Source organism: Pan paniscus, chromosome 18, assembly GCF_029289425.2.
Source record: "Pan paniscus chromosome 18, NHGRI_mPanPan1-v2.0_pri, whole genome shotgun sequence".
Classification (NCBI taxonomy): Eukaryota; Metazoa; Chordata; class Mammalia; order Primates; family Hominidae; genus Pan; species Pan paniscus.
The window spans coordinates 11072409-11094603 of record NC_073267.2 but is presented as its reverse complement, the minus strand read 5'-3'; the positions used below and the strand labels follow the sequence as shown (position 1 = coordinate 11094603).

Genomic DNA, 22195 nt, shown 5'->3' with positions numbered 1-22195 from the left:
AAACTGGCATACTGCACCTCCTGGTGGGATCCATTGAGGACACATGGCTCATATGCCATTCCTGCTTAAAAAATATAATCTGGATCGAATCATCAGGAAACATCGAACACAAATTTGAGGGACATTCTACAAAATAAGTGGTCAATATTCTTAAATAATATCAATGTTATGAAAAACAAAGACAGACCTGAGGAAGTATTCCAGATTAAAGGGGACTAAAGAGACCTGAAACTAAAATGCAGTGTATCAGCTTGTATTGGATCCTGGGGCAGGAAAAAGAAAGCCATGTAGAACATTATTGGGATAATTGGGGAAATTTGACTATGGACTGTAGATATGATAGTTATATTGTATCACGTTAAATTTCTCCATTGTGATCATCATAGTGTGGTTATGTAAGAAAATGCGCAACCAGGTGCGGTGGCGCATGCCTGTAATCCCAGCACTTTGGGAGGCCGAGGCAGGCGGATCACCTGAGGTCAGGAGTTCGAGACCAGCCTGGCCAACATAGTGAAACCCTGTCTGTACTAAAAATACAAAAATTAGCTGGGCGTGGTGACATGTGCCTGTAGTCCCAGCTACTCAGAAGGCTGAGGCAGGAGAATCACTTGAACCTGGGAGGCAGAGGATGCAGTGAGCTGAGATCGCACCACTGTACTCCAGCCTGGGCAACAGAGTGAGACTCTGTCTCAAAAAAAAAAAAAAAAAAGAAAAGAAAAGAAAAGAAAGAAAATGTCCTTGGTTTTTCAGAAATACACACTAAAGCACTTAGTTGTATGGTTTAGGCAACTTACTCTCAAGTGGTTCAGAAAGAGAGAGAGAGAGAGTGTGTGTGTGTGTGTGTGTGTGTGTGTGCGCGTGCATTAATCCATTTAAAACTGGGGCTACAATTTCATCCCAGTGAACAGAAGGTCTGATTTGCACTGTACTTCAAAACATGAAACTACAAATTAATTTTTTTCCAAAAAAATGTAGTAACTATCTCGTCACAAATTGTTGGAATAAAAGAAGAATGAACCAAGTGTTGATATTAGGAGGCTGCATCTTCCAACCAGATCATTTGATGTGACATCTTCCTTTGACATTTGAGTTTTGTTGACCAAGATGATGGTTATAAAATACTCAAAGATTTTATCAATTTTTCCCAGTGTGACTTTTAATTGTTTGATAGTTAAAGCATTCTTTTGAATGCTTTTTCCTCATTTATTGGGAACTTCTCCAGCTCAGACAAGTCCTCATGTATTCGTGCCCTCAGTGGCTTTTCATCTGATCTCCCATGACATTTTTATCAACTTTGGACAACTGTAGTTCTGTTGTAAGACTTCCAATTTTACTTTGCAATTGCTTCCTCTTGTATGTCACTCAAACTGTCCTGCCAAAGTAAAGCATTACCCTGAAATCTCAGTGGTTTAACATCCAGAGGTTTATTAATTCCCCAATCATAATATCTGTCCAAGGTGTGAGGCTTCAACCTACTATGGCTGCACCATCCCCAGCTACCTCCTTAGGGAGAGGGAGCATGGAGAACTCATACCTGCTGTCTTCTGCATCAGCCCGGAAATGGCCATGTCATGCAGTTCTGGCCCATTGGTTTGAATTAGTCACAAGTACCTGCTGCCCTCTTCAACAGCCTGGAAATGGCCATGTCATGAAGTTCTGGCCTATTAGTAATGAGTTCCCCATCTAGCTGCAAGGGAGTCCAGGAAATATAGTCTTCCTGTGTGATCAGAGAGGGGAAAATGAAATGGCAGCTGTCTGCCACTTGTTGTATTTTTTTGGGGTCCAGTGTTGTTCAAATGGGAATATATATTAAGAAGAATGGTGTCTGAGTGGGTATTTATTTTATTTTATTTTATTTTTATTTCTTTGAGATGTGGTCTTGCTGTGTCACCCAGGCTAGTGTGCAGTGATGAGATCATGGTTTATTGCAGCCTCCACCTCCTGGGCTCAAGCAATCCTTCTGTCTTAGTTTACCAAGTAGGTGGGACCACAGGCACCTGCCATAACACTAGGCTAGTTTTCCAAATGTTTTGTAGAGATGGAGTTTTGCTCTGTTGCCCAAGCTGGTCTCAAACTCCTGGGCTTAATTAACATCCTCTTGCCTTGGCCTCCCAAAGTGGTGAGATTACAGGCGTGAGCCACCATGCCCAGCTGGGGATTAATTTTATAAATGGTCAGATCGTTAGGAAATATTTCTGTATTGTGATCACTTTTGCTTTGTTATGAAGTAGGGGCTCTGATCAGGAATCCTCAGAAAATGAGCTTCTGAGCATGGGGAATCAGGAACAGCATCTTAGCACACACAGAGCCACTCCTTCCTGCCCAAGAGGCGTGATGCTTTTCTCAATTAGGGATTCTAATGGGTCCTCACCCTCCTCCTCCACAAGGAATATTTGGCGTCTGGATGCAACAGCAGACAGCCCCTCTCATGCCAGACTTTTGTCCAGTAAAGTCTCCAGGCGAGTAAAGATGGGGAGCACTGTTTTTGCTTTTCTAAGACCCCATGAAATGTTGCCTTTTCTTTTTAACAGACAGAGCCTTGCTTTGTTGCCCAGGCTGGAGTGCAGTGGCGCAATTATGGCTCACTGCATCCTCAACCTCCCAGTCTCAAGCAATCTTCCTGCCTCAGCCTCCTAAGTAGCTGGGACTGCAGGTATGACGACCACGCCCAGCTAATTTTCTTTTATTGTTTTTATAGACAGTGTCTTACTATGTTGCCCGGGCTGGTCTCAATCTCCTGGGCTCAAATGATCTTCCTGCCTTCTCCCAAAGTTCCAGGATTATAGGCATGAGCCACCACGCCCAGCTAAAAGGTGTTTATTTTTTATTGTAATTTTGTTTTGTCATTGACAGATTTTGAATTTCTCTTTCTTACCCTCTTCAGCACATCCCGCTCTGGGCTTTAAACGTGACCCCTCACCTCGACTCGCCCTGCCCTGTGAAAATGTTGGTGCTTCTTGCTTTCATCATCGCCTTCCACATCACCTCTGCAGCCTTGCTGTTCATTGCCACCATCGACAATGTAAGTTTCCTTTCCTGCCACTCACACAGAAACCTGGGTCCTGGAGTCAATAGAAGTGGGTTGTATTGGTCTGTTCTCATGCTGCTGATAAAGGCATACCAGAGACTAGGTAATTTATAAGGAAAATGAGGTCTAATGGACTCACAATTCCACATGTCTGGGAGGCCTCTGCAGAAGGCAAAGGAGGAGCAAAGCCACATCTTACATGGCGGCAGGCAAGAGAGCGTGTGCAGGGGAACTGCCCTTTATAAAACCGTCAGATCTCGTGAGACTTATTCACTACCACAAGAACAGTACGGGATAAACTTGCCCCCATGATTCAGTTACCTCCCACCGGGTCCCTCCCACGACATGTGGGAATTATGGGAATACAATTCGAGATTTGGGTGGGGACACAGCCAAACCATATCACAGGTTGAGAACCCTGCCAAAGTTCTCAACGTTGAACCTGCCAAGGTTCAACCATGATTCGGGGTTGTCCTCCCTGCGAAGGCACACCCATCTTCTGACCCAAGGGCTGAGGACTCTTGGCCTAAATGTGAAGGTTCAGGCCGTCCCATGTTCAGGTTTTGGTAGCAGGTCCTGGCAGGCAGGGACGTTTGTCCTCCCATCCATGATTCTTTCATAGAGCCTGGCTCTAGGAAGCCCTTTGAGGATGTTGTGTGACTTCAGCTTTCCTCTAGATCAGAGTTCTCGACCTTGCCACTATTGTCATTTTGGGCTGGATAATCCTTTGTTGTGGGGGCCTCCCTGTGCATTGTAGGAAGTTCAGCAACGTGTCTGGCCTTATCTGCTAGATGCAGTAGCACCCCCACCCCTGGTTATGACAACCCAAAATATCTTCAGACATTGTCAAATGTCCCATGGAGAACAAAATCACCCTCTGTTGAGGACCACTGCTCTAGATCTTCCATGTGACCCATCCCAGGTGACCTCCGCCCCCAACCCCTGACACCTCCTTATCAACCAGGGTCCCTTGTTGCTAGCCCACCCGGCCATGTCCTCCCCAGCAGAGCTCATACATGGAACTTTGCAGACTCTACCTATGCCCCTATGAAAAATTTAATGTTTCCCTTTAGTATCCAGCTTGCAGCCATATGGCAGGAATGTATTGGATAAATAACCTCTTGGCATAGATTAATATCCCTCCAAACAGGGAGTGACATCAGGGAAGCTTCTTAACAGCCTATACACTGTTCCAAAGGCCTGGCTTCCATCCTGCTCATTTTAGACTGCAGAGATAATTAAAGGGCAGAAACATTGCTCAGAAAGCCAAAAAGTACACCATACGAGTGGCCACCAACTCTGCCTACATATACGGTTCCCGTTGATGGATCATCATGACAATAATAACATAAACTATAATGCCTGTCACTTAGCGATTACTGTGGCCCTTTTATGCGTGTCATCTCATGTGATCCCCACCCCAGCTGTACCAGGTAGGGCACCGACATCTCCTTGCACCGGGTTACAGGTGAAGGAACTGAGCCTCAGCGCCATTCGGGCACTTGGCAGAGTTTACAGTGCAGTAAGCAGCAGAGCCAGGATTTGAGCCATTCCAGAGGCTCCTGGTCCTAGAGCCTGTCAGGGGAGATGAGCACAATAATCGCATTTGGGTTCTGGAGCTTCTTGCTGAGCTGCTGTGAGTGGCCTGGGCAGGGACCACATTGATGCTATGGATTATAGCAGTGGTCTCCAACCTTTTTGGCACCAGGGACCGGTTTCATGGAAGATAATTTTTCTACAGACTGGGGAGGGGGCATTGCAGGGGGATGGTTTCAGAATGATTCAAGTGCATTACATTTATTGTGCACTTTATTATTATTACATTGTAATATATAATGAAATAATTATATAACTCGTCATAATGTGGAATCAGTGGGAGCCCTGAGCTTGTTGTTCTGGACTAGACGGTCCCATCTGGGGGTGATGGGAGACAGTGACAGATCATCAGGCATTAGAGTCTCATAAGGAGCGTGCAGCCTAGATCCCTGGCATGCACAGTTCACAATAAGGTTGACACTCCGATAAGAATCTAATGCCCCTGGTGACCTGACAGGAGGCAGAGCTCAGGCCGTAATGTGAGTGATGGGGAGCAGCTGTAAATACAGATGAAGCTGCCTTCACTGGCTGCTCACCTCCTGCTGCGTGGCCTGGTTCCTAACAGGCTACAGACAGGTACCAGTCCATGGCCCATGGGTTGGGGAATCCTAGATTATAGTATTTGGACCCACCATTCCAGGAGCTCACTGTGAAATAAATGGGACCGAATGTTCTTTTAGAATCTCCTTTTTCTATTTCTTCCCATCTAGTCCTTTGGGATCCTGAAAAGGTCCCAGACTTAGTGAAAAGGATAGACAGACATTAGGGGCAGGAAAACCATCAGCCTTAGTGAATCGTATCCAGCACCCCCAGGGTATATTATCATGGCACATACTAAGAAGACGCAGATGGACTTTTTGTCCATCGGTGAGTCTGAGGGTGTTCATTATGCATTTGGAATTGTGCTTGGCAACTGGAAAGTAGAAGGAAGGCCATCTTGGGCAGTGGGGGAAGGGCAGCAGCCACCAAAGCACAGAGGGAAATGAATGCTTTTGGCTGAAGACAGGAGAATCTTGTCTGGTCATCCCATCCATTGCAATGTTTGTTTGTTTGTTTGTGACAGGGTCTCTCTCTGTCACCCAGGCTGGAGTGTAATGTTGCGATCACGGCTCACTGCAGCCTCTACTGCTCAGGCTCAAGCGATCCTCCCACCTCAGACTCCTGAGTAGCTGGGACTACAGTCACACACCACCATGCCTGACTAATTTTTTGTATTTTTTTGTAGAGATGGGTTGCCCTGGCTGGTCTCAAACTCCTGGGCTCAAGCAATCCTCCCACCTCGGCCTCCCAAAGTGCTGAAATTATAGGCATGTGCCACTGTGCCCACCCCTGATTGCTATTATTTCCACCAACTCAGCCTCATCTTTTCTCCCATACTCTCTGAGGGCCTGGACCACCTCTTATCCTTTGGGAGAAAGTAGCAGGGCATCACCTGGAGCCAGTTAGAAATGCAGAATCCTGGCCAGGCGTGGTGGCTCATGCCTGTAATCCCAGCACTTTGGGAGGCCAAGGCAGGTGGATCACCTGAGGTCAGAAGTTTGAGACTAGCCTGACCAACATGGCGAAACCCTGTCTCTACTAAAAATACAAAAATGAGCCAGGTGTGGTGGTGCATGCCTCTAAATCCCAGCTACTCGTGAGACTGAGGCAGGAGAATTGCTTGAACCCTGTATGGGAGGTTGCAGTGAGCCAAGATCATGCATCGCACTCCAGCCTGGGCAACAAGAGTGAAACTCCGTCTCAAAAAAAACAAAAAAAGAAAAAAAAAAGAAATGTAGAATCCCGGCTGGGCACAGTGGCTCATGCTTGTAATCCCAGCACTGTGGGAGGCTGAGGTGGGTGGATCACCTGAGGTCAGGAGTTCAAGACTAGCCTGACAACATAGTAAACCCTGACTCTACAAAAAATACAAAAAGTAGGCGTGGTGATGTGCACCTGTAGTCCCAGATACTCAGGAGGCTGAGGTGGGAGGATTGCTCGAGCCCAAGAGATGGAGGCTGCAGTGAGCCAAGACTGTGCCACTGCCCTCCAGCCTGGATGACAGAGCAAGACCCTGTCTCAAAAAAATAAATAAATAGAAAAGAAAGAAATGCAGAGTCCCAGTCCCCACCCCAGACCTCCTGAGTCAGTCTGCATTAGAATAAGCTCCTCAGGCAATTCTCACATGTGTTGCAGTTTGAGAATCCCGGAAGCCCACCATGCCTCGTGCCTAATTAGCAGTCAGTGTTTGCATCATGAACGGATGGCCTTTCTCTATTTCCATTTTGTGTTACAGGCCTGGTGGGTAGGAGATGAGTTTTTTGCAGATGTCTGGAGAATATGTACCAACAACACGAATTGCACAGTCATCAATGACAGCTTTCAAGGTAAGTGTGAATGAAGGAAGCTGACTGAGAAGCACTGAGGGAGGAAGGAATGGTCAGGAGTGAGGCTTCGGGTTCCCCGACTCCGTACCCTCTCCTCCACTCACTGCATACTCCGGTGGGCCTGGCCGCGTTTTCTCAGTGTGTGCTGGAGCGGAGGACAGCACAAGCTGGAGATGCCAGGGGTGTGGAGAAGCCGGAGGCTGGAGGGAGACCAACTCCAGCTAAGTTGGACCTCATGCCTTCTCTTCTCTGCCTCTTGGCACAGCCGAGTTTCCCGTTCTCATCCTTTCTCCAGCTTCAGCTCTCATCTAGAATTTTCTCTTCCCTTCTTTTTTTATCCAAGCCTTGCCTCTAAATGGGCTCAGAGACCATAATTTACTCTCCAGTCACTTTTCCCTGTCCAGCAGTAAGAAATCCGAGATCTGGCAGGGCTCAGTGGCTCATGCCTGTAATCCCAGCACTTTGGGAGGCAGAGGCGGATGGATCACTTGAGGTCAGGAGTTTGAGACCAGCCTGGTCAATATGGCGAAACCCCATCTCTACTAAAAATACAAAACTTAGCTGGGCGTGGTGGTGCACGCCTGTAATCCCAGCCACTGAGGAGGCTGAAGCAAGAGAATTGCTTGAATCCAGGAGGCGGAGGTTGCGGTGAGCCGAGATCACGCCACTGCGCTCCACCCTGGGTGACAGAGTGAGACCCTGTCTCAAAAACAAACAAAAATCCAAGATCTGGCTTCCGTTCCTAGACAAGCTGTGTAGCCTTGCATTGGGCATGTCAATTTCAACATCCTCAGCTGTAGAACAGAAGTAATAATGATGCCTTTGCTGTGCCCACCTCTTCAATGAGCTAAAATACATGAAAAGGCTTTAAAATACAGAAAATCCCATTCAAAAACATGCTAACCACTGTTTTTCATTATGAAGTGAATGGTTCTGTTTTTCCTCATAGAACTGATGAAATAGATACTTTGGGATCCCAGTTGCCTGATAAAATACAGTATACCCGGTTAAATTAGAGATTTCAGATAAACAATAAGTACTCTTTTTTAGTATGACTATGGCCCAAATATTAATATAAGATGGGACATACTTATGCTAAAAAATATTTGGTTTTGTTGGTGAGGGGGGGGAGTTTAGTTTTTTGGGTTTTTTTTGTTTGTTTTTGAGACAGGGTCTCACTCTGTCACCCAGGCTTGAGTGCAGTGGTGCAATCACGACTCACTGCAGCCTTGACCTCCCGGGCTCAAGTGATCCTCCCATCTCAGCCTCTCAAGTAGCTGGGACTACAGGCACTCACCACCATGCCCAGCTAATTTTTGTAATTTTTGTAGAGATGGAGTTTCACCATGTTGCCCAGGCTGGTCTCGAACTCCTGGGCTCCAGAGATCTGCCCACCTCAGCCTAAAGGAGGAGGAGGAGCCACCATGCCTCTCCTAAAATTTATTTGTTGTCCATCGGATATTCATGTACTGGGCATCCTGTCTTTGTGTTTGTTTTGGTTTGTTTGCCAAATCTGACAATCCTATTAGGGAGCAAAGGAGCCTACTCCCTGGGTCCCAGATTCTCACCACACTCAGTAACAATATCCATATTCATCATAAAAGCAGCAAAAATACCAGTAGAAGGCACCATTTACTTAAAGTTTACTGTGAGGCATGGGTCTAAGTCCTTTACATAGGTGATCTCATAGCCCCATCAGGCAGGGACCATAGGCCCCATTTTAAGATGGGGAAACTGAGGCAGAGAGCAGTTAAGTTACCCAAGGCCACATAGCCAGGAGCGAATGATGGCGGCAGGATTCCAGTCTAGGTGTGACCAGCTCTAAAGCCAGTGCCCTTAACCACGGAATACCATCGGTGCTCCCTTCCGTCTCGTCTGTTATTCTGCCATGCTAACCTCTGGCCCTGGGAACAGCCCTCCTTCCCTGTGCTCTGCAAGCCCCAGCTGTCGCCAGTGTGCAAGGCCAGCTGGGAGGGCTTGCTGTGCTCTGTGGCTGTTTTTCTGAATCCTCCACATGGGATTATTCACTTATTTTTCTTTAAAACAGGGGTTGGCGAACCGCTGGCCAAATTCAGTCCAAGGCCTGTTTTTGTTTGGCCCGGGAGCTAAGAACAGTTTTTACATTTTTGAAAGTTGTTTACACACACACACACACACACACACACACCCCTAAAAACAAAACAAAAAGAACATTCGACAAGAGACCATATGGTTCACAAAACCTAAAATATTCACTGTCTGTCCCTCTACTGAAAAAGTTTGCCAACTTTTTTTACTTTAAAAAGTTTACTTTTAAAATAGCCCACTTTTCTGTACATAAATCTCCTGTATTTATTTAGTGGAGACAGGGTCTTGCTATGTTGCCCAGGCTGGTTTTTCATGCCTGGCTTCAAGTGATCCTCCCACCTTGGCCTCCCAAAGTGCTGGGGTTTATAGGCATGAGCCTCTGCACTCACCCATAAATCTATTTTCTTTTTTTTTTTTTTCCGTTTGAATCAGGGTCTCGCTTTGTCACTCTGGCTGGAGTGCAGTGGTGCAATCACAGCTCACTGTAACCTCTGCCCCCCAGGTTCAAGTGATCCTCCCACCTCAGCCTCCCCAGTAGCTGGGATTATGGATGTGTGCCACCACACCTGGCTAATTTTTGTATTTTCTGTAGAGACAGGGTTTTACCATGTTGCCCATGCTGGTCTTGAACTCCTGAGCTCAAGCGATTCTCCCACTTCACCCACTATGGCCTCCCAAACCATAAGTCTATGTTAAAGAGAATGTCACATCCCTCCCATGAGTGTTATCACTCATATAAACTAGTATCACTTGCCATAAAAGAAGGGAAGCTTTCTGAAAATACTAGATGGAAAGCCCAATGATGTTATCAAAGTCTGGGCAGACACACTTCCCTCCTGAAGCCTCTAAGCCTGTTTCTGGTCCTTTTCATGTTAAAAAACAAACAACCCCAAACACCCAGATATTAGCGGGTGTTTTTAAAGCACAAAAGCAGCTGGTGGAGAACTCCTCCTTGAGGTCCTTAGAGAAATCTATTTATTTATTTATTTATTTATTTATTTATTTATTTATTTTTGAGACAGAGTCTCGCTCTGTCACCCAGGCTGGAGTGCAGTGGCGCAATCTCTGTTCGCTGCAGTCCCCGCCTTCTGGGTTCAAGCCATCCTCCTGCCTCAAACTCCCAAGTAGCTGGGATTACAGGTATGTGCCACCACACCCAGCTAATTTTTGTATTTTTAGTAGAGACAGGGTTTTGCCATATTGGCCAGGCTGGTCTCAAACTCCTGACCTCAGGTGATCCACCTGCCTCTGCCTCCCATACTGCTGGGATTACAGGCGTGAGTCACCATGCCCAGCCCTTAGAGGAATTTAAACTGAGCAAAGTGAGCATCCCTCTCATTCCGTGAATTTGTGTAGTTTCCTGTCCTCATTGGGTTCCACATACACCCGTCTCAGGGGCTGCCTGGCAGGCACATCCTGCACCCCCTCCCAGCTTTGAGAAACCCTGTTCTAGGAACATCTATTCATCCTTTCCCCCAAAGACATGTTTTCCCCATTTGCCCCATCATGGGTCACTTGTTGCTGAAAATACAGATTCCTGGTGCCCACTCCAGGACAATGGTAGCAGAATCTCCAGGGGGAGAGGCCTAAGAATCTGTATTTTTAATAAGCAATCCCAGGTGATCCCTGGGATTGGGCAGATTTGGGAAGTACTGCTGTAAGCCAGAGGGTCACCACTTGGGCTCCATGTTGGAATTCCCTCGGTGGCTTTACGAAGCCCTCGTGCCCGCTCTCAATGCCCGACGTTCTGATTTATTTCATCTCAGTAGAGCCTGCTGGGTTTTCTTTTTCTTTTTCTTTTTTTTAATGGAGTTATAATTTACAAACAAGGAAACGCAGGCTTCTTAAGGGCTCAGTTTGGTGGGTTTTGACAATCGTATAAACACCCATGTAACCACCATCCAAAAGAAGACAGAGAACATTGCCAACTCTCCAGAAAGTTCCTCGGGCCCCCTTCCACACAGTTGCTACTGCTTTCTGCCCCGAGGGCAACCACTTCTGACTTCTGTCACTATAACTCACTTCCACCTGTTCCTGGGCCTCATGGGAATGGGGTCATGTGGTGTGTGTCATAGTGGGGGAGCCAGTCTGACTCCTTTCGCTCCCCATAAGGAACTGGGGGAAAGGCTAGATGCTCTCCAAGTAACCATAATCTGTAGCCAGAATGGATTAAATCCACAGCTCTAGACGTTTCATTAAGTACTTACCACTTATGTTCACTCCAGTGAGTTTTCAGGCAAAACTGCAAAATTGAAGGGAAAAAAAGACAGAAAGAAAAAGAAAAGGAAGGCGTGTCCTTAGATTTTCTGTGCAGCGTGGACGCTGTCCCCTCACCTTATCTTTTGGCCTCATCCTGGTGGTAACATTCAGCATTCAGCTCTTACACAGGACTCCCACCTTGCCTGCACCCTCCAAACCCCCTTATGTAGGAGTTTACTCTCCCTTCCCAGCCCGATGAGGAAGGAGCTATTAGTATCCCCATTTTAGAGTTCAAGACCACCGTGAGCAACATAGCGAGACTCCATCCCTACAAAAATTTTTTAAAAATTAGCCAGACATGCCTGTAGTCCCAGCTACACAGGAGGCTGAGGCAGGAGGATCACTTGGGCCCAAGAGTTCAAGGCTGCAGTGAGCTACGGTTGTGCCACTACACTCCAGCCTGGATGTCAGAGTGAGACCCTGTCTCAAAAAATATATCTATATCCCCATTTTACAGGTGAGGAAACTGAGGCCCACGAAGGTAACCCATGTGCAGGATGCCTTCCCTATGGCCACATAGCTTTCTACACATAGCCTCACTGTGACCTGCCCCCATGTGACACCCTCCACCCTAGGCCTCCCTTCTCCACTGAAACTTCTCTGTACTGAGCCCCAAACCTTCATACCCCAGTCTCTGTTAAGGCTGACCTGAAAAGAAAGGAGCTTTCCTCCTCTTTGTAAGCAGTGACCGTGAAGATCAGCCTCCGATACCTACAGGCTACTATGGAGTCCACAGAGCACTTCACAAGGTCACAGTCCCATGAGCCCTGAGTCCATGGGAATCCCTCTCTAAAATGGAGACCCCCAAGACCCCATCCTGATTTCTTGAGTCACAATCTACCATGTTGGAACCTGAGGTTTGTCCTTCAAAAGATTCCCCTGTCCATGAGCCAAGCATGTGGGATCTGTGACCCAGACCAGGAAGAATGCAGAGCAGGTGGTTCTTGCCTCGTCTTCCAGATAAGGGGGTCGAGGATTGTCCAGTCAAATGGACACTGGAGGTGAAGGGCAGGGGGTCTGGAAGACTCCTTGGCTGCCCTTGTGCTCAGACCATGTAGACGACTGCCTGAACCCCTTCCTGTTTGCCTCCTGTCACCCCTACTCTGGAGCTGCTGCGGTCACTGTGTACCCCGCAGTGCCGGCTGGCCAAGGTCCTCAGTCCTGCGCCCCTGCCCTTTTCCCGCAGAGTACTCCACGCTGCAGGCAGTCCAGGCCACCATGATCCTCTCCACCATTCTCTGCTGCATCGCCTTCTTCATCTTCGTGCTCCAGCTCTTCCGCCTGAAGCAGGGAGAGAGGTTTGTCCTAACCTCCATCATCCAGCTAATGTCATGTAAGTACATCAACGGGCTTCCCTAACAAGGGGCTTTCTGGAATAAGCACTCCCTTCCCAGCCGCCAGGAGGGAAGCCAGGAGGAGGGAGAATTTGGAAAGGAGAAATTGGCAGCCGCGCGGTGCTGTGTGCCGGTGTGTGTTTGCATGTGTGTGTGTGTGTGGGCGCATGCATGCTGTACCACAGTGGGACCTTTATATTTGGGAGTTTGGATTGAGTTGGGAGTCCAGGGAAGGCATCCTGGAGACATGAAGCCAGAGGATCTGGAGGGTGAGTAGGAGTTGCTGTCGACAGTGTTGTGTCTCAATAGAGAGAGGAGGGAACAGTGTCCTGGGTAGAGGGAACAGCATGACGGAAGCCCTGTGATAGGAGGGACGGAGAGCTGCCCAGTGGGGCTGGAGTGCAGTGGGAAGTGAACCAGCAGGGCGGGCAGGGCCATGCCCCATGGAGTCTTGCAGGCCATAGAAAGGATTTGGGGTCTTTGTTCTAAGCTGATGGGAAGCCATCAACAGGTTTCAAGCTGGTGGGTGACAGAGGTGCCCACGTTGCACCAGGCCTGTGCTGGCTGCAGGGGCTCAAGAGATGAACAAGGCACAGCCTCAGTCCTGGAGGAACTTGGAGGAAGCAGAGGTCTCAGAGCATTTTTTTCTACTTAGGAATTTTAGCAAGGCTTAAGTCAGATCAGAAGTCAGAAGCCACACCATGATCATTTGTTGTTTGTCAGTGACGATTTAAAGCTTTCTGATGACAAAATACAGAAGTCCCTTCTAGGGTGCTTTCCAATCAGGAGTTAACGAGTGGCTTGGTGAAGGCAAGAAATCTGGGTGTGGGAGCCAACTTAGGCTGCTTGGCCCTAACCACTCTAACTGCCACCTCCTTCCAGCCCTCCACCTCCCGGGCCAGGGTCAAGTCCAAACCTGCCATGCCCTCAGGATGACCCTGAGACGTGTCATCAGTGCAGTGCAGTGACAACTTGTTCTAGTTTGCCTGGGACCATCCTCTGTTTTAAAACTGAAAGTCCCGGTCTGGTGCAGGAGCACTTTGGGAGGCCCATGCAGGAGGACTGCTTGAGCCCAGGAGTTCAAGACCAGCCTGGGCAACGTAGTGAGACCTCCTCTATACAAAAAGAAAAAAAATTAGCCAAGCATGGCGGAGCACACCTGTAGTCCCAGCTACTTGGGAGGCTGGAGTGGAAGATCATTTGAGCCTGAGAGGAAGGCTGCAGTGAGCTGTGGGGTGCTGTACCACTTGTATTAGTCCATTCTCATGCTGCTAATAAAGACATACCCGAGACTGGGTAATTTGTAAAGGAAAGAGGCTTAATGGACTCACAGTTCCACATGGCTGGGGAGGCTCACAGTCATGGCGGAAGACAAAGGAAGAACAAAAGGGCTTACATGGCAGCGGGAAAGAGAGTGTGTGCAGGGGAACTCCCATTTATAAAACCATCATATCTTGTGAGACTTACTCACTACCACAAGAACAGTATGGGGGAACCGCCCTCATGATTCAATGATCTCCACCTAGCCCCGTCCTTGACATGTGGGGATTATTACAATTCAAGGTGAGATTTGGGTGGGGACACAGCCAAACCATAGCACCACTGTACTCCAGCCCGAGGGATACAGTGAGACTCTTCCTTGAAAAAATAATAAAATAAATAGAGTAGAATACAATACAATACAATATAAAATAAAAACACTGAAAGTCCCGCATCCTAGGAAACCCCAGTCCAGGGCAAAGTGGGGTGGTTGGTCACACTCAGCGTCCCCTCCCCTTGGGGCACTTTTACTGGACAGCCAGGTACCACCACTTCTAGGTACAGGTGGAGAATGAGAGTGTTTTCAAGTGCAAAAGACTCCAGAGGGTCACTTGATCTTGAGAACCCCCCAAGTCCACCACAGTCCTTCCGGGGACCTTTCTAAAGTGCAGACTCCCAAGGCCCCAGCCTGCCCTCTTGAATCAGCATCTGCTGGGTTACAGCCTGGGGATTTGTACTCCTGTCCCTGAGCCAAGCGTTGGAGAGCAACAAGCCAGAACAAATGAGGCCTAAAGGGAGAACGCGTTCTTCCCAAGGACCCTGGGCGAGGTAGGAGGTGTCTGATCCCCCTCCTTTACTGTCTCTGTATCTGCCAGTTAGAGGCATGGACCCCCCACCCTCACCGACCCCATTAAAGGCAATTGAATCCTGTCATTTAACTTGGGGTGGGGGGACTTGGGTGGTTACTCTGTTGCCCAGGCTGAAGTACAGTGGCGTGATCATGGCTCACTGCAGCCTCGGCCTCCAGGGCTCAAGCAATGCTCCCACCTCAGCCTCCCAAGGAACTGGGACTACAGACATGTGCCATTATGCCTGGCTAATTTTTGTAGAGATGGGGTTTCACTATGTTGTGCAGGCTGGTCTCGCAATCTGCCAGCGTCAGCCTCTCAAAGTGTTGGGATTCCGAGCATGAGCCACCGCACCCAGCTTCTGAAGTTTATTTTCTGTTATTGTCTATGTTTGTCTGTTGATCTGTAAGGCTGCTTAGTCAAAATTGATTACCCTAATATATGTATTTAGGAATTTTATATATATAAATTTTCACATATATGAAAATTCCCCCATATTTTAATATGAAAGTCACGTCTTCCCATTTTCTTTGCATAGCATCCCATTCTCCCCAACTCCTGTGGCCATTTTCTGGTCCAAAGACCTGGCCCTCCCTGTTCCGCTTCAAACTGCAGAGTGTTTAATGCTGTATCAGGCAGGGATCTTTAGACGCAAGCAGCAGATACTCTAACTCATGTGAGAGATGGGATTCTGGGGGTAGCCTGCAAGAATCAAAGGAAAAGCTGAAAAACCAGGTCTTGGAAAGAAGATCCAGGCACCAGCAACTGATAGGCAGCGGCTCCAGGGAGGTGCTGTCAGAATCAAGGAACCCTGACGGGGTCACTGTTTAGACTCAGGTTTCCAGGAGTGAGAGTCTGATTGGCGGAGATTGTCTACGCGCTTGGCCCCTGGCCAGAGAATGTCTGAGCATCTTGAAGGATAGTCCCACCAAAACTGCCTGGCCAGGAGAGAGATAGGTCCCCCAAGGAAAACCACAGAACCTAACCTCATCTTAGCTCTAATGTCTGTAAATATTGGGACAGCAAGTATTTCTTTTTTTATTTTTTGAGATAGGGTTTCGCTCTGTCACCCAAGCTGGAGTGCAGTGGCTCGCTGCAACCTCCGCCTTCCGGGTTCAGGCGATTCTCGTGCCGCAGCCTCCCAAGTAGCTGGGACTACAGGTGTGCACCATCACACCCAGCTAATTTTTGTGTTTTTAGTAGAGGTGAGGTTTTGCTATGTTGGCCAGGCTGGTCTCGAACTCCTGGGCTCAAGTGATCTGCCCGCTTCAACCTCCCAAAGTGGTGGGATTACAGGCATGATCCAACGCACCCAGCCAAGGACGACAAGTACTAAAATTAGGGTGCTTTTGGCCTTATGTGAGAGAAAATCGAATTAACTGTGATTTCAGCCACAAAGATAGTTACTATTTTTACATAACAAGTACTCTGGAGGTAGAAAAGTTTCTAGAGCTGATTTAGCAGCATCTGCGTCAAGCACTTCCGCTCACTCCATCCTTCTATTCTGTCATCTTTAGTGTTGGTGTTGACCCCTTCGTGGCTCCAAAAAGTTTGCTGCAACTCCAGATATTTCATCCTGCCCCGACAATATTTAAAGCAGTCAGCAAGAGAAAGGAGAGCAATTTAAAAAAGCTTTCTCCTCCCTCATTGCTCTCTTTTCAGGCAGTCATATTTTTCTTTTTTTTTTGAGAGGAAGTTTTTGCTGTTGTGCGGGCTGGAGTGCAGTGGTGCGATCTTGGCTCACTGCAACCTCTGCCTCGTGAGTTAAAGCGATTCTCCTGCCTCAGCCTCCCTAGTAGCTGGGATTACAGGCACCTACCACCACACCCGGCTAATTTTTTGTATTTTTAGTAGAGACGGGGTTTCACCATGTTGGCCAGGCTGGTCTGGAACTACTGACCTCAGGTGACCCACCTACCTTGGCCTCACAAAGTGCTGGGATTACAGGCATGAGTCACCGTGTCCGGCCCAGGGAGTCATATTTTTCACTGAAGGTTTTCTGTGGTCAGAACTGGGATACATACTGACCCATCAGCTATAACAAGTAAACAGGAACCAGATTGCCAAGAAGAAGGTTGGCAAACTATGGCCCATAGGTCAAATCTGGCGTGCCACATGTTTTTGTAAATAAAATCTTATTGTAACACTGCCACTATTATTCATTTTTGTATTGTCTATAGGTGATGTCATGCTACTGTGGCAGACTTGTGTGACCATGGCCCACAGAAAACCTAAACTGCTTACTGTCTGGCCCTTTACAGGGTACGTCTGTGGACCTCTGGCTTAGACAAATTATGTTCACCCTCTGGGTTGGTGATGTGGCTGCCCAAACAAAACTGGGTTTAGTTAGCCAGAATGGGAAGCAAAATAGCTACAGGGTAGGTGACAATATCCTTCCACAAAATATCAGTTGTAATTTTTCCAATAGACTAAAATAAATACCTATTAATAATAAGAGCTTAAGGCTGCACGCGGTGGCTCACGTCTGTAATCCCAGCACTTTGGGAGGCCGAGGCAGGAGGATTGCTTGAGCTCAGGAGTTCAAGACCAGCCTGGGTGACATGGCAAAATCCTGTCTCTACAACAAAATAATAATAAACAAAGAATAAAAGCTGAAGTTTGTCTTCAACTCTGGCCGTATGCCCCTGGGCTACCCAGGGTGCACTGTGGTCCATGATTTATTGAAAATTCACCTTTCTTCCTGACAGGTCTGTGTGTCATGATTGCGGCCTCCATTTATACAGACAGGCGTGAAGACATTCACCACAAAAATGCGAAATTCTATCCCGTGACCAGAGAAGGCAGCTACGGCTACTCCTACATCCTGGCGTGGGTGGCCTTCGCCTGCACCTTCATCAGCGGCATGATGTACCTGATACTGAGGAAGCGCAAATAGAGTTCCGGAGCTGGGTTGCTTCTGCTGCAGTACAGAATCCACTTTCAGATAACCATTTTGTATATAATCATTATTTTTTGAGGTTTTTCTAGCAAACGTATTGTTTCCTTTAAAAGCCAAAAAAAAAGAAAAAAGAAAAAAAAATCCAAAAGAGAGAAGAGTTTTTGCATTCTTGAGATCAGAGAATAGACTATGAAGGCTGGTATTCAGAACTGCTGCCCACTCAAAAGTCTCAACAAGACACAAGCAAAAATCCAGCAATGCTCAAATCCAAAAGCACTCGGCAGGACATTTCTTAACCATGGGGCTGTGATGGGAGGAGATGAGAGGCTGGGAAAGCTGGGTCTCTGGGGACGTGCTTCCTATGGGTTTCAGCTGGCCCAAGCCCCTCCCGAATCTCTCTGCTAGTGGTGGGTGGAAGAGGGTGAGGTGGGGTATAGGAGAAGAATGACAGCTTCCTGAGAGGTTTCACCCAAGTTCCAAGTGAGAAGCAGGTGTAGTCCCTGGCATTCTGTCTGTGTCCAAACCAGAGCCCAACCAACCCTCTGGTATTGGGGTGGGTCAGAAAAAGTCTCACCTCAATTTGCCGACAGTGTCACCTGCTTGCCTTAGGAATGGTGATCCTTTACCTGCGTGCCAGATTTAGATTCATCTTTAGGCAAAACCTACAGCGCCCCCCCTCACCCCAGACCTACAGAATCAGAGTCTTCAAGGGATGGGGCCAGGGAATCTGCATTTCTAATGCGCTCCCTGGGCAACACTTCAGATGCGTTGAAGTTGGGGACCACGGTGCCTGGGCCAGGTCAGCAGAGCTGCCTCATAAATGCTAGGATGTCATCATGTGGAGATGGGGAGGTGAATGTAACCCCCACAGCAGGCCAAAACCTTGGCCTCCATCGCCACAGCTGTCTACATCTAGGGCCCCCAAACTCCATTCCTGAGCCATGTGAACTCATAGACACCTTCAGGGTGTGGGGTACAGCCTCCTTCCCATCTTATCCTAGAAGGCCTCTCCCTTCTTGTCCAGCCCTTTATGCTATACCTGGCTGGCCTCTCACCCCTATTTCTAGAGCCTCAGAGGACCCATCCACCATTCATTCATTCATTCATTCATTCATTCATCAACATAAATCATAACTTGCATGCATGTGCCAGGCACAGGGGATACCCTCTCGAGACAATCTCCTCCTAGGGCTCATGGCCTAGTGGAGGAGACAGATTAAAACTTAATTAGAAAAACTGGCTGGGTACAGTGGCTCATGCTTGTAATCCCAGCACTTTGGGAGGCTGAGGCGGGTGGATCACCTGAGGTCAGGAGTTCAAGACCAGCCTGGCCAAAATGGTGAAACCTGTCTCTACTAAAAATACAAAAATGAGCTGGGCATGGTGGTGTATGCCTGTAATCCCAGCTGTCAGGTGGCTGAGGCAGGAGAATCACTTGAACTGGGAGGCGGAGGTTGCAGTGAGCCGAGACCGTGCCACTGCACTCCAGCCTGGGTGACAGAGTGAGACTCCATCTCAAAAAAAGAAAAAAAAGAAAAGAAACTAATTACACACTGTGATGGAGGCTGCAAAGAACATCACTAAGAATTCAAAATCCGCTGGGTGCGGTGGCTCACACCTGTAATCCCAGCACTTTGGGAGGCTGAGGCAGGTGGATCACAAGGTCAGGAGTTCAAGACCAGCCTGGCCAACATGGTGAAACCCTGTCTCTACTGAAAATACAACAAAATTAGCCAGGCGTGGTGGCAGGTGCCTGTAATCCCAGCTACTTGGGAGGCTGAGGCAGGAGAATCGCTTGAACCTGGGAGGCGGAGGTTGCAGTGAGCCGAGATTCACCACTGCACTCCAGCCCAGGCGACAGTCTGAGACTCCATCTCAAAAATAAAACGATTTAAAATCGAGGCCCGTGGCATGGGAGGGAGGCTGCTTTACGCGTGCCTATTATTAAATGCTCCTGGAGGCATTTAGGCATTTAGATCAGTCTAAATATAGCTCCATTCAGTTCGTGCAGATGACAGTTATTGGGCAGTACCTGTCTGTGTAACACCCAGAAAACATGTCTGTGGAGGGGCCCATGGTCCCGACAGTAAATGCGGTGAGAGGGTCCCATAGAGCTGGAGTTTTCAAGCTTTAGGGGTTCCCGTGCCGCTTGGGACAGGCTGATTCAGAGGGTCTGGGTGAATGATTTCCAGGTGATTTTAAGACTGTGCTGAGAAATAGGGCTTTTGGGGCCTTGTCCTTCAGGATCAAAGCATGGTGTGCTGTGTGGCAATGCAGACCACCCAGGAACCATCCCAGGAGATAAGCTCTTTGCACCTCATTGTCTTTTTCTGCTTATGTTGGAGCAGGATGCTGGGGGCTGTCCTGGGATGGGGTGTGGGACCTCGTGCTATTTAAATACTTTTGCACTTGACCTTCTGCTGAGTGGAGTGGTGGTGTGCCATCAGCTCAGTTCCAGTGGAGCTGAAGAGACATCTGGTTTGAGTAGTTTTAGGGCCACCATGGATATCTCTTCAATGCAGGATTGGCTCTTTCCATCTACTCTTTCATTCATTTGTTTTTGACAGATAGTATTAAATGTTTACCATGTTCCAGGCACTGTGTGAGGCTCTGAAAATACAGGGGTGAGCAAATCCAGATATCCTCCCTGCCATCATGAAGTTTGGAGTCTATGAGATAGGACCCCCTCCCTATGGAGAAGCCACCAATGCAGTACAGGGTGACCTGGGGCCAGAGACAGGACAAATGTCACCTCCTGCCTCCATGAGATACTGTCACTAGTCATATTGTGGGCAAGAATGTGGCTTACACCCCTAGAGTTAACAGGATGCTACCCAAGCTCATGGAGGAAGTTGAATCTTAAGTTCCCTTGAAACTTTCTACCTTGGTGGCTTTTCTATAATTTTCTTTTTTCTTTTTCTTTCTTTTTTTTTTTTTTGAGACTGAGTTTTGCTCTTGTTGCCCAGGCTGGAGTGCAGTGTCACCAGCTTGGCTCACCGCAACCTCTGCCTCCTGGGTTCAAGTGATTCTCCTGCCTCAGCCTCCCGAGTAGCTGGGATTACAGGCATGTCCCACCATGCCCAGCTAATTTTTGTATTTTTAGTAGAGATGGGGTTTCTCCATGTTGGTCAGGCTGGTTTCGAACTCCCAACCTCAGGTGATCCACCCACCTCAGCCTTCCAAAGTGCTGGGATTACAGGCATGAGCCACTGCGTCTGGCCTTCTATAATTTTCTGGTAGTCACAATGGAAACAAACAAAACACCTTAGAACCAGAGATCGACCCCCTCAAGCAATACATCAATTCCCTTCACAAGAAACGTCGGGGCTACATGAGTATCTGTGTTGAATGCGGTCTGAAATGATCCTATGGATTTTCCCGGCTGGTTGCCACTACAGTACAACATTCAGTGCCCACATCCACCTGTGCCATTAAGCTTTTTTGAGACATGAGAGATGCCTCTTCCCTGCTGTATGACATGCATTGGGGAAATTGGAAAGAAATGACAAAATCAGGGAGAAAACATCCAAGCTTCTTACCTGTAGATAGAATCAGCCCTCACTTGGTGCTTATTACCAGTTATTCAAGAACAATAACAACAACAAAATTAGTAGACATCCAAGAAGCACATATTAGGACCAAAGATAGCATCAACTGTATTTGAAGGAACTGTAGTTTGCGCATTTTATGACATTTTTATAAAGTACTGTAATTCTTTCATTGAGGGGCTATGTGATGGAGACAGACTAACTCATTTTGTTATTTGCATTAAAATGATTTTGGGCCTCTGTTCAAATGAGTTTGGAGAATGCTTGACTTGTTGGTCTGTGTGAATGTGTATATATATATACCTGAATACAGGAACATCGGAGACCTACTCACTCCCACACACTCTGCTATAGTTTGCGTGCTTTTGTGCACACCCCTCATGAAAAGGCTGGCGCTCTAGGACGCTCTGTGTTCACTGATGATGAAGAAACCTAGAACTCCAAGCCTGTTTGTAAACACACTAAACACCATGGCCTAGATAGAAACTGTATCGTAGTTTAAAATCTGCCTTGCAGGATGTTACTAAACTCGCTAATAGTTTAAAGGTTACTTACAATAGAGCAAGTTGGACAATTTTGTGGTGTTGGGGAAATGTTAGGGCAAGGCCTAGAGGTTCATTTTGAATCTTGGTTTGTGATTTTAGGGTAGTTAGAAACTTTCTACTTAATGTACCTTTAAAATAGTCCATTTTCTATGTTTTGTATAATCTGAAACTGTACATGGAAAATAAAGTTTAAAACCAGATTGCCCAGAGCAAGACTCTAATGTTCCCAACGGTGATGACATCTAGGGCAGAATGCTGCCATTTTGAGGGGCAGGGGGTCAGCTGATTTCTCATCAAGATAATAATGTATGGTTTTTACACTAAGCAATTGATAAATGGACAATTTATCACTGGACAATCTCCCTCTGCTTCTTTAATGGGGCCAGCTTTGCAGCCCTGCAGCCTGGGTAGTCGCACACAATTCCATGCATCCAAGGCCCCCATG

At 47.5% G+C, this 22195-nt stretch overlaps 1 protein-coding gene across 1 annotated transcript in view; it reads left to right on the top strand.

Moving 5' to 3' along the window:
- The window catches only part of EMP2 (epithelial membrane protein 2), a 52139-nt gene extending 30189 nt beyond the window's left edge, over positions 1-21950 (top strand). The window contains exons 2-5 of the mRNA XM_003808291.5: positions 2885-3022; positions 6900-6990; positions 12503-12649; positions 17467-21950. Coding sequence (XP_003808339.1) covers positions 2945-3022; positions 6900-6990; positions 12503-12649; positions 17467-17654 — 504 coding nt within the window. The 5' untranslated portion in view covers positions 2885-2944 and the 3' untranslated portion in view covers positions 17655-21950. The remainder of the gene's footprint in view (positions 1-2884; positions 3023-6899; positions 6991-12502; positions 12650-17466) is intronic.
- Positions 21951-22195: the final 245 nt, after the last annotated feature.